The sequence below is a fragment of the Dendronephthya gigantea genome, unplaced genomic scaffold (assembly GCF_004324835.1).
Source record: "Dendronephthya gigantea isolate DGI-Jeju-01 unplaced genomic scaffold, DenGig_1.0 000029F, whole genome shotgun sequence".
Classification (NCBI taxonomy): domain Eukaryota; kingdom Metazoa; phylum Cnidaria; class Anthozoa; order Malacalcyonacea; family Nephtheidae; genus Dendronephthya; species Dendronephthya gigantea.
This window is the reverse complement of record NW_021163039.1, coordinates 455681-473868: the sequence shown is the minus strand read 5'-3', so window position 1 is coordinate 473868 and position 18188 is coordinate 455681. Positions and strand designations below refer to the sequence as shown.

Genomic DNA, 18188 nt, shown 5'->3' with positions numbered 1-18188 from the left:
GTGAGCACAACAATAGCTACTTTGAAGAAAGAATCAGTTTTGGAGTTGACGTTGCAAGGCTGCACATCCCCGACTTCTTGCCAAAGAATTTGTGGAAGCATGGCATAGAAATCGTGAAGAAATATTTTGATGAAGGACTTGATTTTATATAAGCTTATATTGATTTAGCTGTGAATGTTTCGTGCGCCATTCTAAAAAAGATAAAAACACACTATATTCCGTACTTCTTATATTTTAAAACGTATAAAACATTTCTTATATCATCATAAGTGAATAGCCAAACATGAATGAAGTTTTGTTAATTATAGATAGAAGCAAATGTTAATAGTATAACCATGTATGAAAAAAGGCATTAGTCTAAAAATAAATAAAATAAACATGCTCAAGCATAGCTCAAAGCTATAACTCGTGCCCGTTTTTGTTCGCTTTCAGCAGATGAGATGGCTACTTTAAAATAACAAAGAATATTAACGTTCCTAAAATTCATGATATACAGTGGCAAAGAGGGAAAGCACATGACCCCCCCCCCCTGTAAATAATCTCCAGAATAGGCTTTCAGGTTTGTCGAAATTCAAAAAGAAAGTTAGGTTAACTATTTAAAAGATTTACTAAAGTTTACAGAGTAAGAATTCTGATTTATTCCGTACCTTCCCAGGACAGGCGTTTATTTTTGCGCGGGTAAATTTAACACATGTTGGGAATGCTCAAGATGACATAATTTCATTCAAACAAAATACCCAGTATCGTATCGAATCAAAAAGCTGGTATCGCGCATCACAGGACGACCAACCGCTGTTCACTACAGCCAGTGAGCCAGTGAGCCAGTAGTCGGCATTTTCTATTCCTATTTCCATTTCCATTTCCTGAACTGCAGTCAGTGGCTCCATTGTATTTCATATGTATACATGATTAATTCTTGGTACGCACTGACCCTTGCATGGGGATTCCCAGAAAACGCAGTCCCGCACTGGTTTGAGTGATCATGAATGCATTTATCGTTTAAATTCAACAGCAACTGGTGTAGTACGCAAGTGGCTGGTTTATGCACAGCAACTGTGGCTGATGTTAATGCATTTATCATTTACATTTTGACACATTTCAACAACAAACTATAGTGCGCATGTGCCAAATCGCACAACAAATCAAGTTGAGGAAGTTGTTAAAATTTTACAAACGGAAATTTTAAAGATAAGTTACATGTTTGTGAGTAAACTTTTCAATGCAGATGTAAACAGTGGCGAACTCAGAATAAGTCGCAATCTCCCTGATAGTTTTCGGTTTAAAAATATATTCTAGAAACAAACATTTTACGAGACGATATATAGAGATGGGTCAATAGCCGAATTTATATTAGAAGACGGATTTTCGTCTGAGACGGAGAACTCGTCTGACGGATTTCCGTCTAAACTTCTCCGTCGTTTGAACGGAAAAGTTGGACGAAGAACCTATGGTTTACCGTATTTATATCAAGACGAGTTACCCGTCTGCGTCGAGTTCTCCGTCTCAGACGGAAATCCGTCTTCTAATATAAATTCGGCTAATATAAACTAATTCTAAGTACTTCCTACTCGATATCGCTGATACTTAGAAACGTATCAATACTTCCGATACTAAGAAATAGAGTGGCATTTTCTATTCGCATTCCCATTTCCTGAACCGCAGTCAGTAGCTCCATTGTACTCATATGTATAAACATGATTGGTTCTTGGTACACACATGCGGGCCGTTCCCAGAAAACGCAGTCCCGCACTGGTTTCAGTGAATGCGTTTATCGTTTAGACTCTAACACATTTAAACAACATAGTGTAGTGCGCAAGTGGTTGGTTTATGCACAGTAACTGTGGTTGATGTGAACGCATTTATCGTTTAAATTCTGACACATTTCATTGACAAACTATAGTGTGCAAGTGGCTATATCGCACAACAAATCAAGGCGAAGAAATTAACAAATATAAAGACGAGTCTAACGCCTGCAATCTAAAAACTCGCTCGCATTCCAAACTCATTTAGTGGGAGATTTGAATCACGTCGTAGCGATTCAATGACGGTATTTCTAGCTACTCGAATATGAACTTATTTTCAGTGTTTTACCCGATATATTCTCACATGGGTCAGTGATAAAAGAAATTACAAGTCACATTCAATGAGTACGAGTGTGAGTAATTTTGTTAGCGTTGATCGTGAGAGAAGCCGGACTGAGAAGTCGAGCTTATTATTTATATGTCTTCGAAACGCTTCCCAGTTCGCCTGCAGACCACATGTTCCCAATCGGGGATGCTTACCGAAAACCTAGTCCTAGTCTTGTGCATTACATTTCTCAATGGATGGAATAAGGCCACGTCTATCTCATAAATTGTAGCTAAATGCGAATATTTGAAAGTATGCAAGGAATATGTACTTCGTTTTCGCTAGAAACAAACATTTTACGACTAATTCTAAGTACTTCCTACTCGATATCGCTGATACTGAGAAACGTATCAATACTTCCGATACTAAGAAAAAGTGTGGCATTTTCTATTGCCATTTCCTGAACCGCAGTCAGTAGCTCCATTGTACTCATATGCATAAACATGATTAATTCTTGGTACACACATGGGGGTTCCCAGAAAACACAGTCCCGCATTGTTTTCAGTGAACGCATTTATCGTTTAAATTCTGACACATTTCAACAACAAAGTGTAGTGCGCAAGTGGTTGGTTTATCCACAGTAACTGTGGCTGATGTGAATGCATTTATCGTTTAAATTCTGACACATTTCGACAACAAAGTGTAGTGCGCAAGTGGTTGGTTTATGCACAGTAACTGTGGTTGATGTTAATGCATTTATCGTTTAAATTCTGACACATTTCAACAACAAACTATACTGCGCAAGTGGCTATATCGCACAGCAAATCAAGGTGAGGAAGTTCTTAAAATATATAACTGTATAGAAACACAGCGGGAATTTTCCCGCCGAACTTGACAAGCGAAGCGATATAATGAGAATTTGTAATTGAATCGAATTATAATATTTGTATAAAATCTTTTTATTGAGTTATACTGATTATAAAAGAAATAGGAAACATACACACTGACCTTTGCATCGGGGTTCCCAGAAAACGCAGTCCCGCACTGGTTTCAGTGAATGCATTTATCGTTTAGACTCTAACACATTTTAAACAACATAGTGTAGTGCGCAAGTGGTTGGTTTATGGACAGTAACTGTGGTTGATGTGAACGCATTTATCGTTTAAATTCTGACACATTGACACATTTTCTGACACATCTCATAAATTGTAGCTAAATGCGAATATTTGAAAGTATGCAAGGAATATGTACTTCGTTTTCGCCAGAAACAAACATTTTACGAGACGATAGAGATGGATCATTATAAACTAATTCTAAGTACTTCCTACTCGATATCGCTGATACTGAGAAACGTATCAATACTTCCGATACTAAGAAAAAGAGTGGCATTTTCTATTCCCATTCCCATTTCCTGAACCGCAGTCAGTAGCTCCATTGTACTCATATGTATAAACATGATTAATTCTTGGTACACACATGGAGGCCGTTCCCAGAAAACGCAGTCCCGCACTGGTTTCAGTGAACGCATTTATCGTTTAAATTCAGACACATTTCAACAACGAAGTGTAGTGCGCAAGTGGTTGGTTTATGCACAGTAACTGCATGTGGCTGATGTTAATGCATTTATCGTTTAAATTCTGACACATTTCAACAACAAACTGTAGTGCGCAAGTTGCTATATCGCACAACAAACAAATCAAGGTGAGGAAGTTCTTAAAATGTTGTTAATGGAAAATCATATAAAGACGAGTCCAACGCCTGTCATTTCAAAAATCTCACTCACACTCAAACTGATTTGAGTGCGAGATTTGAATCACGTCGTAGCGATTCAATGACGGTACTCTACTCGAATATGAACTTATTTTCAGTGTTCTACCTTGAAACTTTCCATTGATTTAAGATAGGACTCTATATATTCTCACATGGATCAGTGGATAAGTAAATATCTCGGCAAGTACATGGGCTAAAGACCCCGAAATGCCACTAAACGATAGAGCTTGAAAAGGCGATTTAAATAGTATATTCAAACCAGCTTATAGTGATAAGCTGCATTTGTATAAGTCAAAATAATAGGTTGCTTTGTTATTTCAAATTACTCACCTATAGCAACCATATACTTTAGAAATTCCGTATTTTCTCGCTTTTTGTTCTCTGTTGTCTTTAAAATGTCTGAATTTTACATATTATCATTCTGTTATAATTCTGAGTAATTGTTGGGGGTAGGATGTGCAAAAGAATCGGACAAATAGCGTTTTATAAGTTCTGAGCGATAATTGTTAATAGATTTTGCTAAGCGCGTGCTTACTTTACTGCGTGCTCCGAATGTTGTCATCATGTCATGCGGTTGGAAAAGGCGACAAAACTCCATGACGCCCTCTCCCTAGGGTAAATTTGACCCCCAAAATCGATTCCCGACGCAAAATTGAACCAAGGGGTCAGTTTTTCGTTTTTTTTTGCCTGAAATCTTTTTCGATATTTGTATTATTGTGAAATAGTATTGCCGGTGATGCGATAATTCATATCGTCATGCATGTTTACGTAAAAAAAATCGGCAAAAATCCTCTTTAGAATGGTTCTATTTTTATTAAAATCGGTCAAGTATTCACACAGAAATCGCAAGTTAAAATGAGCTAATCACTTTTTAAATTCTGACACATTTCAACAACAAAGTTTATAATATGAAATTTATAGTACGCGCGTGCTGATTGGTCAAGAAGCGTGTTTCTATAACTGTATAGAAACACAGCGGGAATTTTCCCGCCGAACTTGACAAGCGAAGCGATATAATGAGAATTTGTAATTGAATCGAATTATAATATTTGTATAAAATCTTTTTATTGAGTTATACTGATTATAAAAGAAATAGGAAACATACACACTGACCTTTGCATCGGGGTTCCAAGAAAACGCAGTCCCGCACTGGTTTCAGTGAATGCATTTATCGTTTAGACTCTAACACATTTAAACAACATAGTGTAGTGCGCAAGTGGTTGGTTTATGCACAGTAACTGTGGTTGATGTGAACGCATTTATCGTTTAAATTCTGACACATTTCATTGACAAACTATAGTGCGCAAGTGGCTATCATCGCACAACAAATCAAGGCGAAGAAATTAACAAATATAAAGACGAGTCTAACGCCTGCAATCTAAAAACTCGCTCGCATTCCAAACTCATTTAGTGGGAGATTTGAATCACGTCGTAGCGATTCAATGACGGTATTTCTAGCTACTCGAATATGAACTTATTTTCAGTGTTTTACCCGATATATTCTCACATGGGTCAGTGATAAAAGAAATTACAAGTCACATTCAATGAGCACTGTGTGAGTAATTTTGTTAGCGTTGATCGTGAGAGAAGCCGGACTGAGAAGTCGTGCTTATTATTTATATGCCTTCGAAACGCTTGCCGGTTCGCCTGCAGACCACATGTTCCCAATCGGGGATGCTTACCGAAAACCTATTCCTAGTCTTGTGCATTACATTTCTCAATGGATGAAATAAGGCCACGTCTATCTCATAAATTGTAGCTAAATGCGAATATTTGCAAATATGCAAGGAATATGTACTTCGTTTTCGCTATAAACAAACATTTTACGAGACGATAGAGATGGGTCATTATAAACTAATTCTAAGTACTTCCTACTCGATATCGCTGATACTGAGAAACGTATCAATACTTCCGATACTAAGAAAAAGTGTGACATTTTCTATTTCCATTCCCATTTCCTGAACCGCAGTCAGTAGCTCCATTGTACTCATATGTATAAACATGATTAATTCTTGGTACACACATGGGGGCCGTTCCCAGAAAACGCAGTCCCGCACTGGTTTCAGTGAACGCATTTATCGTTTAAATTCAGACACATTTCAACAACGAAGTGTAGTGCGCAAGTGGTTGGTTTATGCACAGTAACTGTGGCTGATGTTAATGCATTTATCGTTTAAATTCTGACACATTTCAACAACAAACTATACTGCGCAAGTGGCTATATCGCACAGCAAATCAAGGTAAGGTGAGGAAGTTCTTAAAATGTTGTTAATGGAAAATTATATAAAGACGAGTCCAACGCCTGTATTCTAAAATCTCACTAACACTCAAACTGATTTGAGTGCGAGATTTGAATCACGTCGTAGCGATTCAATGACGGTATTTCTACTCGAATATGAACTTATTTTCAGTGTTCTAACTTGAAACATTCTATTGACCAAAGATAGGACTCGATATATAAGGAATAAGAGCATGCACGTTGTAGCTAAATGCGAATATTTGCAAGTTTGCAAGGAATATATATTTCGTTTTCACTAGAAACAATCATTTTACGAGACGATAGAGATGGGTCAATATAAACTAATACTAAGTACTTCCTACTCAATATCGCTGATGCTGAAAAACGTATCAATACTTCCGATACTAAGAGAAAGAGAAATTTTCTATTTCCATTTCTTGAACTGCAGTCAGTCGCTCCATTGTATTCATATGTATACATGATTAATTCTTGGTACGCAGTCCCGCACTGCCACTGGTTTCAGTGGATGCATTTAACGTTTAAATTCAACAACAAAGTGTAGTACGCATGTGGCTGGTTTATGCACAGCAACTGTGGCTGATGTTGATGCATTTATTATTTACATTTTGGCACATTTCAACAACAAACTATAGTGCGCAAGTGGCTATATCGCACAACAAATCAAGTTGAGGAATGTGTTAAAATTTTACAAACGGAAATTTTAAAGATAAGTTACATGCACTCATTCATGAGTGCAGTGACTCATGTTTGTGAGTAAACTTTTGAATTCAGATGTAGCTAAACAGTGGCGAACTCAGAATAAGTCGCAATCTCTTTGATAGTTTTCGGTTCAAAAATAATTTTATATTCTTTTGAAATCCATTGGAAATAACAGTGTTATTAAGGTGTTTTGAATTGAAATTAAACCGCGTAAATTATTCTGACTAACCTTAGATCAGCTACTTGCTGTAAGCATTGATTGAATTTTTGACACATTTCAACAGCAAAGTGTATAGTGCGCAAGTTGCTATACCGCACAACAAATCAAGGCGAAGAAATTCATAAATCATGATAAAGACGAGTCTAACGCCTGTATTCTAAAAACTCACCCGCATTCCAAACTCATTCAGTGCGAGATTTGAATCACCTCGTAGCGATTCAATGGCGGTATTTCTACTCGAATATGAACTTATTTTCAGTGTTTTACCCGATATATTCTCACATGGGTCAGTGATAAAAGAAATTACAAGTCACATTCAATGAGCATGAGTGTGGGTAATTTTGTTAGCGTTGATCGAAAGAGAAGAAGCCGGACTGAGAAGTCGAGCTTATTATTTATATGTCTTCGAAACACTTGCCAGTTCGCCTGCAAACCACATGTTCCCAATCGGGGATGCTTACCGAAAACCTATTCCTAGTCTTGTGCATTACATTTCTCAATGGATGGAATAAGGCCACGTCTATCTCATAAATTGTAGCTAAATGCGAATATTTGCAAGTATGCAAGGAGTATGTACTTCGTTTCCGCCAGAATCAAACATTTTACGGGACGATAGAGATGGGTCAATATAAACTAATTCTAAGTACTTCCTACTCGATATCGCTGATACTGAGAAACGTATCAATACTTCCGATACTAAGAAAAAGTGTGGCATTTTCTATTCCCATTCCCATTTCCTGAACCACAGTCAGTAGCTCCATTGTACTCATATGTATAAACATGATTAATTCTTGGTACACACTGACCCTTGCATGGGGGACGTCCCAGAAAACGCAGTCCCGCATTGTTTTCAGTGAACGCATTTATCGTTTAAATTCTGACACATTTCAACAACGAAGTGTAGTGCGCAAGTGGTTGGTTTATGCACAGTAACTGTGGTTGATGTGAACGCATTTATCGTTTAATTTCTGACACATTTCAACAACAAACTATAGCTCACAAGTGGCTATATCGCACAACAAATCAGGGTGAGGAAGTTGTTAAAATGTTATTAATGGAATATTCTAGAAAGACGAGTCGACGCCTGTATTCTAGAAGTTCACTCGCATTCAAAACTCATTGCATGAGTGGGAGATTTGAATCACGTCACGTAGCGATTCATTGACGTTATTTCTACTTGAATATGAACTTATTTTCAGTGTTCTACCTTGAAACGTTCCATTGACTAAAGATAGGACTTGATATATTCTCGCATGGATCAGTGATAAAGCAAATTCCAAGTCACATTCAATGAGCACGAGTGTGAGTAATTTTGTGAGCGTTGATCGTGAGAGAAGACTGAGAAGTCGAGCTTATTATTTATATGTCTTCGAAACGCTTGCCGGTTCGCCTGCAAACCACGTGTTCCCAAACGGGGATGCTTACCGAAAACCTAGTCCTAGTCTTGTGCATTATATTTCTCAATGGATGGAATAAGGCCACGTCTATCTCATAAATTGTAGCTAAATGCGAATATTTGAAAGTATGCAAGGAATATGTACTTCGTTTCCGCCAGAAACGAACATTTTACGGGACGATAGAGATGGGTCAATATAAACCAATTCTAAGTACTTCCTATATTAATTTTCCGGGACGATAGAGATAAGTCAATATAAACCAATTCTAAGTACTTCCTATATTATTTTCCGGGACGGTAGAGATGGGTCAATACAAACCAATTCTAAGTACTTCCTTCTCAATATCGCTGATACTGAGAAACGTATCAATACTTTCGATACTAAGAAATAGAGTGGCATTTTCTATTCCCATTACCATTTTCTGAACCCTTGTATTCATATGTACACATGATTAATTCTTGGTACACGATGCTCCTTGCATGGAGTTCCCAGAAAACACAGTCCCGCACTGCATGGTTTCAGTGAATGCATTTATCGTTTAAATTCTGACACATTTCAACAACGAAGTGTAGTGCGCAAGTGGTTGGTTTATGGACAGTAGCTGCATGTGGCTGATGTTATTGCATTTATCGTTTAATTTCTGACACATTTCGACAACAAACTATAGTACGCAAGTGGCTATATCGCACAACAAATCAAGGTGAGGAAGTTGTTAAAATGTTAGTTAATGGAAATTGTAGAAAGACGAGTCAACGCCTGTATTCAAAAATCTCACTCGCACTCAGACTGATTGAGTGGGATATTTAAATCACCTCGTATAACGATTCAATGACAGTGTTTCTACTCGAATATGAACTTATTTTCAGTGTTTCACCTTTGGGCTTTCCATTGATTTAAGATAGGAGTCTATATATTTCACATGGATCAGTGATAAATGAAATTCTCAGTTATGCTCATTGAGTAATTTTGTGAGCGTTGATGCTGAGAGAGGTCGAGTTTATTTATGTCTTCGAAATATTTGTTTACAAGTCTGCATGCAAACCACACGTTCCCAATCGGGAATGCTTACCAAAAACGTATACAGTCCTAGTCTTGTGCATTACATTACTCAATGGAACGAATAAAGGCACGTTTATCTCATAAATTGTAGCTAAATGCGAATATTTGAAAGCATGCAAGGAATATGTACTTCGTTTCCGCCAGAAACAAACATTTTACGGGACGATAGAGATTGGTCAATATAAACTAATACTAAGTACTTCCTACTCAATATCGTTGATACTGAGAAACGTATCAATACTTCCGATACTAAGAAATAGAGTGGCATTTTCTATTCCCATTCCCATTCTCTGAACAGTATTCATATGTACACATGATTAATTCTTGGTACACGATGCCCCTTGCATGGGGGTTTCCAGAAAACACAGTCCCACACTGGTTTCAGTGAATGCATTTATCGTTTAAATTCTGACACATTTCAACAACGAAGTGTAGTGCGCAAGAGGTTGGTTCATGCACAGTAACTGTGGTTGATGTGAACGCATTTATCGTTTAACTTCTGACACATTTCGACAACAAACTATAGTACGCAAGTTGCTATACCGCACAACAAATCAAGGTGAGGATCGAAGTTCTTAAAATGTTATTAAGGAAAATTATATAAAGACAAGCCTACGCCTGCATTCTAAAAGCTCACTCACATTCAAAACTCGTTGAGTAGGAGATTTGAATCACGTCTTAGCGATTTAATGACGGTATTTCTACTCGAATATGAACTTATTTTCAGTGTTCTACCTTGAAACTTTCCATTGATTTAAGATAGGACTCTATATATTCTCACATGGATCAGTGGATCAGTAAATATCTCGGAAAGTACATAGGCTAAAGACCCCCGGAATGCCACTAAACGATAGAGCTTAAAAAGACGATTTAAATAGTATATTCAAACCAGCTTATAGTGATAAGCTGCATTTGTATAAGTCAAAATAATAGGTTGCTTTGTTATCTCAAATTACTCACCTATAGCAACCATATACTTTAGAAATTCCGTATTTTCTCGCTTTTTGTTCTTTGGTGTCTTTAAAATGTCTGAATTTTACATATTTATGTTATAATCATTCTGTTATAATTCTGAGTAATTGTTGGGGGTATGATGTGCCAAAGAATCGGACAAATAGCGTTTTATAAGTTCTAAGCGATAATTATTGCTAAGCGCGTGCTTATACTTTACTGCGTGCTCGGAATGTTGTCATGCGGTTGGAAAAGGCGACAAAACTCCATGACGCCCTCCCCCTAGGATAAATATTGACCCCGAAAATCGATTCCTTACGCAAAATTGGACCAAGGGGTCAGTTTTTCGTTTTTTTTGACAGAAATCTTTTTCGATATTTGTATTATTGTGAAATAATATTGCCGGTGATGCGATAATTCATATCGTCATGTATGTTTCCATAAAAAAAATCGGCAAAAATCATCTTTAAAATGGTTCTGTTTTTATTAAATTCGGTCAAGTATTCGCACAGAAATCGCAAGTTAAAATGAGCTAACCACTTTTTAAATTCTGACACATTTCAACAACAAAGTTTATAATATAAAATTTATAGTACGCGCGTGCTGATTGGTCAAGAAGCGTGTTTTTATAACCGTATAGAAACACAGCGGGAATTTTCCCGCCGAACTTGACAAGCGAAGCGATGTAATGAGAATTTGTAATTGAATCGAATTATAATATTTGTATAAAATCTTTTTTTTGAGTTATACTGATTATAAAAGAAATAGGAAACATACACACTGACCCTTGCATGGGGGTTCCCAGAAAACGCAGTCCCGCACTGGTTTCAGTGAACGCATTTATCGTTTAAATTCTGACACATTTCAACAACGAAGTGTAGTGCGCAAGTGGTTGGTTTATGCACAGTAACTGTGGTTGATGTGAACGCACTTACATTTCACCCGTCACATTTCAACAATAAATTATAGTAGGCAAGTATAGCTATCGCACAACAAATCAAGGTGAGGAAATTCTTAGAATGTTATTAACGTAAAATTATGAAAGACGAGTCTAACGCCTGTATTCTAAAAACTCACTCGCATTTAAACTCATTGCATGAGTGGGAGATTTGAATCACGTCGTACGATTCATGACGTATTTCTGCTCGAATATGAACTTATTTTCAATGTTCTACCTTGAAACTTTCATTGGCTAAAGATAGGACTCTATATATTTCACATGGATCAGTGATAAAAGAAATTCTCAGTTATGCTCATTGAGCAATTTTGTGAATGTTGATGCTGACAGAACTCGAGTTTATTTATATGTCTTTGAAACGTTAGCCAGTTCGTCTGCAAACCACATGTTGAATGTCATGTTCCCAATCGGGGATGTTTATCGAAAACCTACTCTTAGTTTTGTGCATGTATTACATTACTCAATATGCAACGAATAAAGCTTCGTTTATCTCATAAATTGTAGCGAAATGCAAATATTTGCACGCACGCAAGCAGTATGTACTTCGTTTCTGCCAGAAACAACTGAACATGTTACGAGACGGTAGAGATGGGTCAATATTTAACAGTTATTCTGCGAACTCGAGTCGTATATGAGCTGATAACTGTTTTATTATATACACAAACTTTGTCGCCCTTTCGGTGCATTTTGGTGTGCTATTATCAACTAAAGCTTGGATTTCTATTCACTCAACTCCCCAAATCTTTCGGCCATTTTGTTTACTTTCTCTACTAGACAGATATGAGCTTAAATATCTGTCTAGTAGCCAACCAATGAGATTGCAGCATACCTCATATCTGGCACTTGTGTACATAATAATAACTAATATAAGTACTTGCTATTCGATACCGCTGGTACTGGAAAAGTATCAATACTTCCGATGCCAAGAAAGGATCGGCATTTGCCGATACATATATGAGCCTTTGGCATGGTAACGGATATGATGAAACTGTTAATTACGATAAAAAGCGAAAGAAAACAAAATCTCTAACGTACTCCTGGTATTTGCATGGCATGTTTTGGTTTTGTTTAATGATTTAAATGAACAAGAATACATAATATATGAACACAGTTTTGTTGTCTTACAATTAGTAAAGTGAAAGTATTTAAATTTAGCATTACAAGCATTCACAAGTAAAAATTTTGACTGACGTACTATATTTTTAACATCTAGAATTTGAGAGATATAAATCCACCAGGTTGAAAGATGTCTTTGCTTAACTACTTTGGTTTAATCGTGTTTCTGCATTCTTTAACCGCAATATATGGTCATGAAACTTCGACAAATAATATAAATACCAATTGCACTGTTGATTTACAAGAATCGAAGTTCATGGGAGATCTGATTAAGCCAATGCTTGCTCCCACCATAAACACCATTGAAATAACAGTGACCGTTGCCTCGGCAAACAAGACTCGAGGTTTACTTGAAATGAAATGGACTTGGGCGAACGAAATTGGTCGTACCCTAATTTCCTTGATCGTACCTTAATTTCATATTTTATGATCTCGTATTCAGAAACATCCCGAGTCTTAAGATGTTTAAGTCATGGGCTCCATTGCTTCCACTTTATTACCAATTATTTTCAACGTCGTTTGAAAACAGTAGAACTGCGAGCAAAAGGCAGCCGAAAGCATTGCCCAGAGAGCATTGCTCAGAGAATGATTGCCCTAAAGTCTAAGCTTGGCGGCGTTCTCCGTTGTTCAGATAATCCAGGAGAAATTGAAGTTGCGTTTGTAGCCGAAAACAACCAGCCCAGCACATTTATTATAAAGATTCCTTCACTTAGTATTCATATAACATTGTGTATAACTTATTGCTCTGTACGTGAGAAATTTTTTTAACCTATCAGTTTTTACAAAGGCGATAAGGGATGTAGACAATAAACCACTTGTCGTATCTATAACACATTCCAGAAGTATTTTGAGATTAAATTCAATTTCAATTTTAAGTTCGAGCCTATTGGTCTAGGGAAGCGTTAGCGTGGTCTCCATAGAAACTAAATTCGCGTCCGCTGAAGTGCAAGTTGTTTTCGGAGAACTGCCATTGCGCTTCTGATCAGCTCTGGGATAACACGAGAAAAACACATAAAAAAGATGCCTCGCAGCACATATAAAAATTTGTTTTAAGTTAAAAAGCGTTGACGGAAGTCGATGGGCGCGCATTGACATGCAACAGCTGCACCGCAAGAAGCAAGAAAACGAGCATGCAGTTGCTATGGAAACGTGATTATAAACGCGACATTTGTTAAAAACGAAAAAATTATTTTCTATCGCATTTAGGCTTACTGACGCTTTATCAATGTTTTTTTTAAGTTTTCAAAGGATGTCGTATGAATTTTACTAATCGATAATCTTTAAATACAATGTTTAGTTTGATTTTTAGGTGTTTAAATAATATCCAATATATACATAATTTATGCGCATGATTTTGCCAACGGTTGTGTGAGCAAATAGTTTATATTAGTTTTTATTAAATGCCAATAGTGGAAAACAGAGCGCATATACATATGGTACATTCTAAATTTAGCGGGTTACTTGAACTGTGAAAAAAGGTTTCAAATCACCCCAAAAAGTAATTCTGGGTAAATTTGACCTGAGAACATTTAAATTTGCAGTGTGGCAGCGAGACATAGAACTACATAGGGAATCCACCGAAAATCAGATTATTCGGAAATAGACTTCACTGGATCTTTGGAAACAGAAAATAATTACATCGCTCTTTATAGGTAAGAATTGATACAAATTTTCAACTACATCGTCGGCTATAATCACTCCCTGGTTTAACATAGATTAGAACTCAATATTGAATGGGGGAAAGGGGGAACATATTTTTGGAGAAAAAATCAATCGTCCTAAAAGTGTTTTGGTCAAGATTGTCTAGGAACAAACAAACATATTTCAATGGCACGGTAAAAAATCTAAACATCACGGTCAAACATCATCTTTCAAAGTGAAGAATAAACTATGCGGACTTCTCGCATTCTTAATTTTAACACCTATCATTTTTTTTACCCAATTTTTGAATACCATAAGAAATAGTAGCAAACGTTCTGAAGTATATGGGTAATTTTTTTATTTCACTTATTACAGCATGCCGATTATTTATCATTATGAAGGCCCTATTGTTGCACAATACAGGGTGTTGCAAAAACCAAGACTATTGAAATCACCTATTCTCTACCTCATCACTTTAACTAAATATGTTACTGATTAAATGTTTTATTTCCAGAACTCCTGTGTCGAGATCCCAACAAGTATGAAAGGGTCGATGCTCATTCCAATTCTAATATTTTGCTTGAAAGAAATCGTCGTCGCAGCCACAGTAGGCACAAAGTTTTCCCAAAACTCAGAAATAAAAAATATCGGATTGGGAGATTCAACAAATTCGAGCTATACTTCGAATGCCTGTCATTTTTACTGGTCGCTCGAGGATGTTGCAAGATTGATGCGTGATAGCAAAACGAATGTGATAAACCTGAATGTTTGGATTGAGCTGCCAGACAATGATACCTCGAATAAGAATCGGAGTCTATTGGATAATTTTCAATGGGCAAACAAAGTCGGCCGTACATTATACTCGATGATGCTTCAACCAGTTGCCTCTCAATCACTAATGCTTCAACCAGTTGCCTCTCAATCATTAATTTTATCATTGTCAGCAGTTACGTTGTCTGCGGGTCTTAGAAATGTCGACGTTCTGATCTACGCAGAAAACGCAAGTTGTATGCAGTTGTTCAGAAACGATACATCGATCGGACTTTCTGTTTCTCTTTTCCTCCTGCGACAGATGTATCTGTTCAATGAAGACGACCAGGACTATCAGCTATGCGTCTCTCTTGAACTGAAATTATCATGTTGCACAATGGAAATAACAGAATCAATAAAAGCTAGAAGTAAACACGGTCCAGTATGCTCCTACTACTCGTCAATCGTAACAGATGATTTTCCGATAATTTTGCTTACAATAACGTCAATATTAATTTTCATTGCTTTCCCATTGATTCTGGACTATTCCAATCGATTTAAGAATGACGGTGAATGTTATATGATAACAGATAGTCCCATGGCGTTATCATTCTTACTGCATATGTTATTCATCGAGGGGCGTGGCCCAATAAAGACCTCTGTACGGAGATTATTGATCGTATCATTTGTTGTAGCGACTATTTTACCTGTGCGAGATCTGGTTATGTCTTTTTCCACTATCTTTTTTTATGTCCTGATATGTCCATGGGCACCAATATTTCTATTTTCCGACGAACACGAGCTTAACGAAGGTCAAGCTGATTCATGTGTACAGTCCCTTTGTTATAATTATAAAAACCTAATTCAACTAATCTCTCTGCCATTTAACTTAAACTTTTGGTGGGACAAGCTTGAGGCGAAGAAACTTCAAGAAACTTTCAAGTCCTATTGTTATTGCTGGGATCAACAGAATACAACAAAACCCCAACCAAATGTTAGTGTTCAAATCAGTACTCCATTGACATCCAAAGGCTATGGATCTATTCCATCAGTTTCTCAACGATCAGAAAGCAACAATGAAATATGGCAGTTCATCAAAGTGTCGTTGGTTCGTATATACTTTATTACTTTTGTCATTATATATTTAGGAATTGTTCTCCCGTTATCATGTATTTTCGCTTTTGGTGCAATATTTTGTGTATTTTATTTCTGGAATTCAATTAAAAAATGTGATGAGCGTATAGCTAGTTGCCGCAGCAAACGACAAAAATTAGTTAAATGCCTTCTATTGCCTTGGAATTCGAATATTGTCCTTTTATTCTTTATCATTTATGGTTCCATCTATTTCTTGTACTTCCTTCTTCCTTTTGCGGCTGGTCTATTGCTTAACGGAGAAACGTATGGTCCGTATCTTGCTCCACTTACCACCATTCTATTATACTCGTGGGTTAATTGGAAGCTTTCGGTCGAAGCGAAATACTTGTTACTAAATTCGGCAATTTACCAGATTTGCAATGAAAACAACAACAACAACAACAGCAACAACAACAACAGCAACAGCAACAACAACAACAACAACAACAACAACAACAACAACAACAACAACAACAACAACAACAACAACAACAACAACAACAACAACAACAACAACAACAACAGCAACAACAACAACAACAACAACAACAACAACAACAACAACAATAACGACGACAACAACACACCTAATTCGTTTGTTATCAAGTTTGACGATAAAGGCGAGCCCATGATCCCACGGAAGTTGTACAATCTGGCCAGGGAAAAATTTTTACCTTACGATCAAATTTTGTTTCATTATTTCACAGGAGTGTTAATTGTTATAGCTTTTGCAGACTTTTTATACATTCTCATGTCATTCTCGCAAAAATCAGGGGTCTCGAGTAGCGTTCAAGTAATCGGGTCAATCGCTGCCGCTAGCTTACCGATTATTTTCAACCTCGTTTGGAAGCAGCAGAGCGATGGACAAAAGTGGGCCGATGAAATTGCCATGAAGTCGAAAGTTAGGCGCGTTTTGGTTGTTTGCCATCGTTCAAATGATCATGAAGAAATTAAAGTGAAATTTAAGCCCGAAAATCAGGGGATTGGGGGGGCAAATTCACTCAATGATTCAGTCTGATTGGAATGTCCCATATTAAGGGTCAGCCCCTAGCCATCGTCTATCCTTACAATCCCAACTACTGCTTTTATGTCCTATATAAGGAATAGCCAAATTTACTATACTGTTCTTATAACCAAGTAAATGGTAGAGGGTAGAAAACTATCATTAACTAAGATATTTACTTTACTTACATATATAATTTATCCGCTTAGCCCATTTTCTAGATCTGTATATTCTAGAAATATGCTATACTGTGGTTGTATGTATATCGAACATACTAATTGAGTAATAATAATCTTCAAAGCTTAAAGAGATCTCATTGCTTGTTTGTACATTATGATTATTTTGTTTTGTTAGTATTAAAACCCGGGGTTTGTACAGTAATGTGAGGCATAGCTAATAAAATATTTCATTTTTGACAATGGATTGTAGCCTTAGGCCCGTATTCAAAAAGCTCACTCACACTCAAACTCATTGAGTGGGAGATCTTAATCTGCCCATAACGTTTCAATGGCGGTATTTTCAGCCGAACAGGGGCTTGATTTTCAGTGATTTACCTTATATCTTTTCATCTATTGAGAGAAAACTTTCTCATTGATCAGCATTAACAAAATTTATATGTCACACTCAATGAGTGTGAGTGTGAGTGAGCTTTTTGAATACGGGCCTTAACCTGCCTAAGAGAAACTGATCACGGCAAGAACTATAATTGAAACGCAGGGTGTGTTAACCAGTCACTATATCTCAGCAATATGGTTCTATAGAAGCATCTTGAAATGTTTCTTTGAGTGTTTCAACCTCATTTCGACCATTTGATAAAAATTTTATTCGAAAGTTCGCTATGCCTCGCACAGTATGTAGAATACTCCTACTCCATTCCTAAAGTTTTGGGATGGTTTTTATTACTTTCATTTTTTAATTACAAGTATAACATCAGGTTAAAGATAATTATACATTGAACAAGAAATAAAACTGGTTGATTTGCTACAGTAAATTTCGCATGTTTTAGCTTTAATACTATGATAATTAAGTATATGTATATCATAGAAATGTAACGTATTATTGGGTATTTAATTATATGTATTCCCTGGGGTTTGCTGTGTCTTATCTAATTCCCAAACCACGTGATTTAGCCATAATCTAAGATTTTCTAATAACTCCGGCGC

At 36.7% G+C, this 18188-nt stretch overlaps 1 protein-coding gene across 1 annotated transcript; it reads left to right on the top strand.

The window, feature by feature from the left end:
* Positions 1-5957: 5957 nt before the first annotated feature.
* LOC114524049 lies at positions 5958-17458 on the top strand. The gene is made up of 4 exons (XM_028545160.1): positions 5958-6077; positions 14039-14149; positions 14653-15996; positions 16796-17458. The coding sequence occupies exons 3-4, from the start codon at positions 14680-14682 to the stop codon at positions 16817-16819; spliced, it is 1341 nt and encodes a 446-aa protein (XP_028400961.1). The 5' UTR covers positions 5958-6077; positions 14039-14149; positions 14653-14679; the 3' UTR covers positions 16820-17458.
* The last annotated feature ends 730 nt before the right edge of the window (positions 17459-18188 follow it).